General features: G+C 40.2%; 1 protein-coding gene across 5 annotated transcripts; it reads right to left on the reverse strand.

Moving 5' to 3' along the window:
• Positions 1-449: 449 nt before the first annotated feature.
• On the reverse strand, positions 450-8,079 carry LOC112265919 (C-type lectin domain family 4 member E-like). Of its 5 annotated transcripts, none has more exons than XM_042295691.1 (9): positions 7,933-8,079; positions 5,108-5,194; positions 2,839-2,961; positions 2,416-2,490; positions 2,227-2,301; positions 1,723-1,785; positions 1,207-1,370; positions 962-1,089; positions 450-862 (listed from the first exon to the last, which is right to left on the reverse strand). In XM_042295691.1, the coding sequence occupies exons 1-9, from the start codon at positions 8,000-8,002 to the stop codon at positions 694-696; spliced, it is 954 nt and encodes a 317-aa protein (XP_042151625.1). In that variant the 5' UTR covers positions 8,003-8,079; the 3' UTR covers positions 450-693. The 5 variants fall into 5 exon arrangements, with proteins under 5 accessions (XP_042151625.1, XP_042151626.1, XP_042151627.1 ...); XM_042295692.1 differs by having other exon boundaries at positions 5,108-5,188; positions 7,933-8,041; XM_042295693.1 differs by lacking the exon at positions 2,227-2,301.
• Positions 8,080-9,191: the final 1,112 nt, after the last annotated feature.

Below are 9,191 nucleotides of genomic sequence, written 5' to 3' on the forward strand. Positions count from 1 at the left end.
AAGACAAGTCTTCTTAATAAATATACTGCTGAAAAAAACTAATTTTGCTTTTGACACTACATTAATTCAATGGTTTGGATAGACACAATATTTTTTTCTCAAATGACTAGCCTAGAGACAGCACTGTTAAGCAGAAATATACATGTACAAAACACACTGAGGATGATGTACAGGATCTTTCTTTTATCACTCTTGTTGCTGAGAATTTTCATGCACTGCAAAATGCAGATATGCTTCATGATTTACATCAATTAATTGAAAACCCACACACACACACACTTAACAATATTGCACTTTTCATGTGGCCTAAATTTGGCCAGGTAACAGCTTAACCACCAATCAAGCAACATATGATTGAAGGACTAAAGTTCAAATCCTGTTGCTATAACAATCCTATGCAAATTAAGATCCAACACCTGTAGCCTACTGAGAAGTGAAGAGGCGTGAACTGAATGTTATCTGACATGTTTTTAATTAGACTCAGTTGGGGATTTGGTTTGTTTTACACCACAGCATAAAATGCATAAAAATGTATGTACAAAAAAAGAAAGATATGTGAATATCAGCAGTAATCTCCTGTAAACCAGTCACAATACAGTTTCTCCTCCTTTTTATCAATGCCAGCAAAAAATACTTTGGGGTTGTTCAGAGACATATTTAAAAGGAACTTTTGAGTTTCTTAAAGATACTGTTTCACAAGGGGGATTTTGTCTCACATATTCTTCTTTGAGTCGTATTACAGATGACATCCAACCAACTCTTTCCGTCTATAGTACCATTCGGTTCCCCCATTCTAGCACAGTCTTCACCGTCGGGATTCTCTCCTTTCCAGTCATCTGGCTCCTGGTCACCAAGCCAGAAGCTAAGGATTGAAGGATGATAATACATAAGAGGTATGATCACAATAAGTTTTAATCTAGGGTGATTGTATTACGATATTGATTTAAACATGCATTCAAACCTTGTGCTTAGAGATGAATTGTCCACCCATAACCACTCATTCTCGTTTATACTGTCCGTCAGCCCAATCCAGAACTTGTCTTCAGAATCCGTACTTATTTTTGTACCAGTTTTCTGATCTAAGAATATCTACACCAGAAACATTGTATGAAGAATTATGTCAAGATTTATTGTCATTTGTATGTTAGTAGAGGAAAGGAAAAATGTGCATCAAAACAACTGAGAGAATCAATAATAGAGTCATACCTGCTCCTCTATGCTCTCTATGATGACAAGGTGTCCCCCCCTGGTGATACACTCATCCCGACTCTGAGCCCAGGTCAGTTTATCAGGGGAGAAGTAATAGCACTTCCCCCCATAATACTCCCAGCCTTCAGCACAGTTCATAGGTTGAGGACCGTCATTATTCCCTGTGGAGAGAACAGATATAACCCAATGCCATTGTCAGTGCCCCGTGCACTACTCATCTCTATGCCTACCTATAGTCAAATGTCTTTTGTTTTTGTGTTACTGATAGTGTACAATCCATGTGTATATGAGACTGTATACTGCATGATCATCTCACAACTATTCAAGAATGCTATATTGTTGCATCAATGAATAAGGAGGGACTAAAACAGACTGCCCCTGAAGTTGACAACTTGATTTGAAGTAGTTTTGACTTTAACTCAGGATTGCTATCTGAAACAGGTTTTTACCTTGGGTCATAATACAACCTACTACATCTATGAGTAAACACATTCCCTCATAGTATAATCTCACCTGTGTTTGTAGGGCAAGAGGGTGGAGTTTTCTGCTTTCTCAATTCTTCATTTTGTTGCCGAACTGTTGTGAATAAAGATAATTATGCTTTTCGCAGGTTGAAGTTTATTGCCATGAATCCTGCCCTGAAGGCAGAACTGAGCGACTCCCGCTAGATGGGCCTCACAATGATTATGAAAACAAGAATGAGCTGTTTGGTCTTCATTTACGGTTTGGGCCAGCAGTGTGGTTAAAATTAGGGTTAAATCAGATTTTATGACTGTGGCTGTGCCAGCTGATGACCACGCTGCAGAGCTGCCTCCAGGGCAAGATTCATGACAATAAATGCCAACCTGCATCGTTTTCACAGCGTGACATTGGAATCCATACTTTTTGGAATTAACCAACAATAACAAAAGCAGCACATTTTTTCTAATATTCTATAAGGAGGAAAATTTCAATGGAAAGGCTGTATTAGTGGCAGACAACACAATTTAATTGGAGGGTCATATCTGTGTCACTCACGTGCACGTTCCTTCTCCTGAAGATCTTTGTTCTTGACTTGCAGTTCTTGAAGCTCTCTGTTTTTGATCATTAAAGCTAGTTGCCAAAAGATAACAACTCTGACTCAAGTTCCCTACATTCAGCTGCATATAAACAACAGTTATATTAGAAAACCGATGTGAACATTTTCTTTGTGTGAACTAAACTCACCCGATGTAAGATTCCGATTGTAAGCCGCTTGCAGAATTTGGAGCTCTGTGTTTTTGGTTGGCAGGTTGCTGATATCTGATTGCAAAAAGACATACATTTTAAATTGTAGGAATCTGACCCCAACATTCTTCTGCATAATAATGTAATATTAGTTGATTGTGAAAAGTATTACAAATAGCTATTCATTTTATTCACCAACATTTTTATATTGTATCAGTTATGTTGTCACAGAAATTAGACAATGACCTGGCAGAAAACATTTATCCATTTTGAAGCAGTACTGTGGAGATTTTCCAGCTCTTGCGCTAAAAATGTGCCTAGATATTTCTCTATATTCATAGCTCTGGACAAAAGCCTCTATGAATCTGTCTCCAATATAGAGTCTGCTTTAGACTAGCCACCTCCACTGTCTAGGTCACTCACACAGAAACCGAAGTCCAATGACCATCCCCATCAGAAGAAAACAGAGAGTCACCAGGACCACTTTGACAGGGTCATATCCACCTGGTTTGACCTTTAACCCCTTCTGAGAATCAGGGTCACCAGCTGAGGAGACAGAGAGAATGAATTAAACGGACCTATAAGACCCGCTACTTCATTTTATTGTATGTGAGACATGAAATCATCAAACATGAAGAAAACGTACAGCTGTGGATGTTTCTCATAATGCATACTACCGTACTCAGAGCACGCGAATTGGAACACGGGAGGGTCAGAGAATGATTCCAAATCAAAGTATGCAAAACGGAGCATTTAGGACACTTCAAATGCGTTCTGTTTGTACATACTTTGAAGCATCCATCGATGCAAGCGTCAGAAAGTATGCAAGGAAATATGATGCAACCACAACATTTTTTTAGCTGAAGCGAGGGAAAATACACTCCGGCTAAATCATTCTGAGTCGACAAGTAATCCTTAGTGGGCGGAGAGGCGGTCGGGGTGTTGGGCGAAGGCCACGGTGGGGAAGATGGCGGAAAAGGAAATACGGAAGAAAGTGCAGCATATTATGAATAAACATGGAGTGGGGGATTACACAGGTCTTCTGAAAGATCTGGTGAAGGAGAAGATGATGGACAAGATAAAAAGGAGAGTTGTGTACGATTTTTTGTGTGAATATGGAATGGAGGATTGCACAGAAGTTTTGGAAGAGTTTGAGGAGGAAATGGGACAGGAGGAGAATGAGGATGAATTAAATGTGGCGGCAGGTGCAGTGATGACTGCTGCATATATGTTGAGTGTAGAGGGAAGTAGTGAGGTGAGGAAGATGGGCGTCAAGTGCAAAAACAGGGATACGTGCTCCAGTAGTTCAGAGACGGAACTTGAGAGTGAAGTACCTGCGGCGAAGATTGTCCCAAGGCTGATTTTTGCCCAGTTGGGGTGAGACATGTTTTATTTAACTAGGCAAGTCCATTAAGAACGAATTCTTATTTACAATGAGAACCTACACCAGCTAAACCCTAACCAGGATGACACTGGGCCAATTGTGCGCCACCCTACAGGTCTCCTGATTACAGCCAGTTATGATACAGCCTGGAATTGAACCAGGGTCTGTAGTGACACCTCTAGCACTGTGATGCAGTGCTTTACGCCACTCGGGAGCCCGAAGGAAATGGATCCTTGTTGTTTGGTTGATCCACATGTGGTGTCAGGTTGGGTGGAGGAGAGGTTGGGGACTGTTGAGTTGGTGAAAGTAACTCGGAATGGACTCGTGATGATTTATTATGTTTCCTCCCCCCAGAGGGAGAGGGCGCTCCGGATTACGAGATTAGGGACAAGAATTGTGCGGTGCTTTGTTCTCTGGAGCAGGGCTCCATCGAAAGGAGTGATTACGAGAGTGGCATGAAGTGTTGAGGAGGAGCAGTTGAAATGGAAGATTCCCAGTGTCTGTGACACCTGCCACTTGATGAGGTAGATACGGTGGGCAAACCGGAGAAGACATTATCTGTCATGCTGAGTTTTGATGCAGAGTTGTTACCAGATAAGGTCAAGCAGAAATGCATCGAAAGTCAGAAAATAGTTGTAGTGGCAGCGGCAGAGAAGTACCTGGGATTGCTCAACCTGCTCTTTCTACGACATACTTACCAGGTGAAAGCTATGATCCCTTAATGATGTCACTTGTTAAATCTGCCAATCAGCGTAAATGAAGGGGAGGTGACAGGTTAAAGAAGGATTTTTAAGCCTTGAGACATGGATTGTGTATGTGTGCCATTCAGAGGGTGAATGGGCAAGACTAAATATTTAAGTGCCTTTGAACGGGGTATGGTAGGTGCCAGGCGCACCGGTTTGAGTGGGTCAAGAACTGAAACACTGCTGGGTTTTTTTCAAGCTCAAGTTTCTTGCATTTATCAAGAATGGCCCACCACCCAAATGACATCCAGCCAACTTGACATTAGATTTGGAATCAACAAGGTCCAGCATCCCTGTGGACATTTTGACACCTTGTTGAATCCATGTACCGACAATTTGAGGCAGTGCTGAAGGCAAAAGGGGGTGCAGCTCAATATTAGGAAGGTGTTCTTAATGTTTTGTACACTGTGTATGACTCGTAGGAACAAGGAACATGGTTTGACGAAAATGCTTAAATAGAATCTGTTCTGCATCTATTAAACCTTTTTTCCACCCATATGTAGGATACTTCCTCATTGTTTTGCCGAGCTTGCACTGACTTCATCTGACCCACACCCACACATACCATCAGTGTCGGTAGATGTCTGGTTGCGTCCGGCTTTGGGAATTGAGATTTCAGAGTACGTGGCATCATTCCCTGTGGATGCTGTTGCTGAAATGTAACCATGAAAGTGTGAGCACAAGACAACTCTTCTCATCACATTGGCTGTTCCTGAACCAGCATTTTTAACACTCAGTTTATTTATTTTTTATTTTAGCACTTTGGTCCTGTTTTCACAAGAATGCGGTAAAATTTTTTACAAACTCAAAACAGATCATGACAAAGGCTGTTGTTTCAAAAATGTAAGCACATTTTCAATTGATTACGTAAAACACACAAAACCACACAGTAACCTTTTCACCAAACCTGATCACTGTTTCATCTAAAGTCATTGCCTTTCACAATGCAATGCTCACAATACTTTTCATATGATTCTCTCTTAATTTGTTCAAATACATTCGACCATCATTTAATCCAACTGAGCTTAATGGTTAACCCCTTAACCGTTTGGTAAACCTATGAATTTTAAACTGGTTTGTCCACAATATAAGTATCTTGAGAAGTACAAAAATAAAGTGTGTTTGTAAAGTATAAACATCTAAATGACATGTATGATGCATGATAACCATACATAATGACTACTAGTTGTTGCTAATCGATTTCAACATGGAGCAGGAAAGACCGCAAGGTAAAGGTGGAAATCAAAGAGCTCGTGGACAAGGGGCCTGTTAAGAGAGGTGGGCCTGGGACCCATTAAAGAGGTCAAAGAGTTGGGCATCAGAGAGAGGGAGGGAGGGAACTGTTGTGTCTAATGAAATCAGGGCCATCGTTGTTGAACATGTGATAAACAGAGGCCTTACCATGGCAGAGGCTGACAGATTAGTTCACCCCAATCTGAAAAGATCAACTGTCAATTTGATCCTGAGAAAATTTTACCAAGAAAACCGGTAAGTCTGGAGGACATGTACTATGCTTTACATCTACAGTAAATGACGTATTGTAATGCATGTAAATTTACTCTGTTCTACCCTCAGAATGGACAGAAGACCCCATGGTGGTGGCCGTGTGCTGACCAGAAGGAGTGGACAGTGGTGGAAATGATGAGGGCCAGAAATGACATACGGTTGTCCAAAATAAAACAGGCCATTGAGGAGAACGGTGACACCGTTGCCAATGTGACATCCATCAGCCTACCAACAATGGCCCACCTTTTGGAGAGGCATCCAGGTATCTATGAAACACATTTACCTGATGCCTTTGAGAAACAACGACCGGGTGAAACATCTGCAAGCAAAGTATGTTCAGGTACAGCACTATATACTGTATTACTGTTACAAACCACTACATCACACTATCATGTTGTAACTATATTGTAAAAATAACCAAAATATATTTTAGAGGGTGATGGTGCTTGATGCTGCTGTGAACCATCACAAATATATGTTTGTTGATGAAGTGGGCTTCAACCTGGCCAAAACTCAGAGCCGTGGGTGGGAACTCATCGTCCAATGGGCAACCGTCCAAGGGCCTGGACAATGTGGGGGAAACATCTCAATGTACGCAGCCATTTCTGAGGATGGTGTGGCAGGATGTAGGGCATTACTTGGATCCTACAACGTTGCACATCTCATTGTGTTTCTCAATGAAATTGAGCAGGCCTGTCAATGTGAAGGGGTAACCTATGTCACTGAGTGTGACAATGTCAGGTTCCCCCCTGCAGAGGTGGTTCAGGCATGGTTTTGGGCCCATCCCCAATTCGTGGCCCTATACTCTTCTTTCCTCAACCCTATAGAGGAATATTTTTCAGCATGGAGGTGGAAGCTGTACGATCGCCATCCCTATGAGCGTGCCATAGAATTTCTGTCAATTTTGTTGGGTCATTTAAGTGTATTGCCTAATATGAAAACCGTGTAATCTACAGTACTGTAACATTTTACTTTCAGCACTTTAAGGATGATTTGAAACACGCATCTTGCATTGTTTTCTATTGGATTAACTGGTAGTTAAATGACTAAATAGAAAATATATTATGTTATGTGATTAAACCAATGTTCGCATTACATTTCACAATAAACATATGTTGAATCAATGGTTGTGTGGTGAGAGATGTTTATAATCCAAATGAATGCACAATGAAAGGTTGAGTGAACGACTGGCTGAGTTACAAGTGTGACCAGTTGACAGTATTGTACTAAGAGTTGTGAAAATGCACCAGATCCCTGTGAAAATTTGACCAAAGTCACAAACTAATGTAAAATAATCAGCACAGATCACTGATAAGGCATGAAGAGTGAATGCAAATCAGCTAACAAATATGTTTCCTGCAAACCCTTTGAATTGTAGTCTCTAAAATCTCTGGGAAAAATGGGAAAAATTTCAGTCTCTCGATGTGCAAAACTGATAGAGACATACCCCAAGCGACTTAAAGTTGTAATCGCAGCAAAAGGTGGCGCTACAAAGTATTAACTTAAGGGGGCTGAATAATTTTGCACGCCCAATTTTTCCGTTTTTGATTTGTTAAAAAAGTTTGAAATATCCAATAAATGTCGTTCCACTTCATGATTGTGTCCCACTTGTTGTTGATTCTTCACAAAAAAATACAGTTTTATATCTTTATGTTTGAAGCCTGAAATGTGGCAAAAGGTCGCAAAGTTCAAGGGGGCCGAATTTTCGCAAGGCACTGTATATAGCATTCATTTCAAAAACAGATCCTAGATTGCCCCTTAAAAGATTAGATATATATATATTGGCAGATAGAGGAAGCTTTTTGTTGAACATTCTGCACACCCTGAGCATACAGCATGATTATAAAAATTGATTTTAGTGACAGATTTTAGTTTAGAACTTACCACCATCTTTTCCTTCAGTCTTTTGGTGCTTTTTGAACTTCACATCAGCGTGAACTATTCCTTCAGACATACTGATCTAAACACTCATACCAGACACTTATTACGTCAACCCAAATAGACACTTATTTTATATGATGGGGACTGAGGGAGGGACTATGTGTTGAGAAAAAAAAACAGTTGCTCAATGACAGGACTTCTCTTTTCTGTCTTTGCGGCATTAAATTTAACTAACCAACTAAATTCCATTATTACTACAAGTACTAATTAATAAGTGGTAGGCATATTGATGTTGTAAAGACCTTACCCCAACACGTAGCGACCTTGTATTCCACACTGGAACTCACCAAGCTGCCGAAAGGCGTTATTGTTGTAAACCTGCCATAACAGCAGGTGGTACACACACAGCTGATAGAGCTTTCTTGTCTGACACTGAATTGGCTCTAGAACTTCTCATCTATTGTTATATCTCTGGTAGACAATCACACTCCTTTTAAACGCCTTAGAATTCAAAATAGAACAAATCATTTGTTCCCTATAGAACTTTCAGATCTCATTATGATGAGAAATCAGGCCTGGGCCAAGTGTTTCAGGCTATTGTGAAATGCTGTAGATGTACTTCCTCAATGAAGAAAGCTAACTCAAGCTACTTTCTCATTTCTATTTCGGAGTCTGCTGGTGATCCGTCAACATTTAGGAAAATAGTTAATGCACTAAAGCGTGGAAATTCCTCTAATTTCCCTGCCTAAGCAAGTTGTGTCAGACTTTCTTTAAAGATAAAATCATGGTTAAAAGCCTGGGTAAAAGACTGGCACGAATGACCAGTTCCTGAAGAAAATTGAAGAACGGCGGTAAGTTCTGTAACCAATTTAAGGAAAATAGATTTAAAGGGAAACGCGTAGCTCTCGTCGTCGACAAACTGTATATTGATCACCAGATGTGCAGAGAGACTACCCCATGGCTATTTAAAAAATTACAACGTTCTCAGAGGCGGCAAATAAGGAAACACAGAATTCTAGCCCGGTTATGGATTGTAACATAAAAGCTTTTTTTTGTTTTTGTATCTTCAAAAATAACTAATTTCATGATGGAACAGTATTTTAAAATAAATTATACATCTAATTCATTTATTGTCATATCGTGAGGAACTAAATGTTAAAAAAGTAATTATACATCTCATTTATGATCCTATATTGATGGAACAGGCCACAACCCTATACACTAGACACCCACCTGAACGACCCAGATACTAAGAAGTCCCC

The sequence above is a fragment of the Oncorhynchus tshawytscha genome, linkage group LG13 (genome assembly GCF_018296145.1).
Source record: "Oncorhynchus tshawytscha isolate Ot180627B linkage group LG13, Otsh_v2.0, whole genome shotgun sequence".
NCBI lineage: Eukaryota > Metazoa > Chordata > Actinopteri > Salmoniformes > Salmonidae > Oncorhynchus > Oncorhynchus tshawytscha.

What these genes read in the sequence shown, in the direction of transcription:
- LOC112265919 (XM_042295691.1), bottom strand. Translation starts at nt 8,002, where the DNA reads ATGTCTGAAGGAATAGTTCACGCTGATGTGAAGTTCAAAAAGCACCAA. An exon ending in CAATCGGAATCTTACATCGG is followed by an intron (nt 2,302 to 2,415) that starts GTGAGTTTAGTT and finishes TTTGGCAACTAG; the next exon opens with CTTTAATGATCAAAAACAGA. An exon ending in CTCTTGCCCTACAAACACAG is followed by an intron (nt 1,371 to 1,722) that starts GTGAGATTATAC and finishes TTCTCTCCACAG; the next exon opens with GGAATAATGACGGTCCTCAA.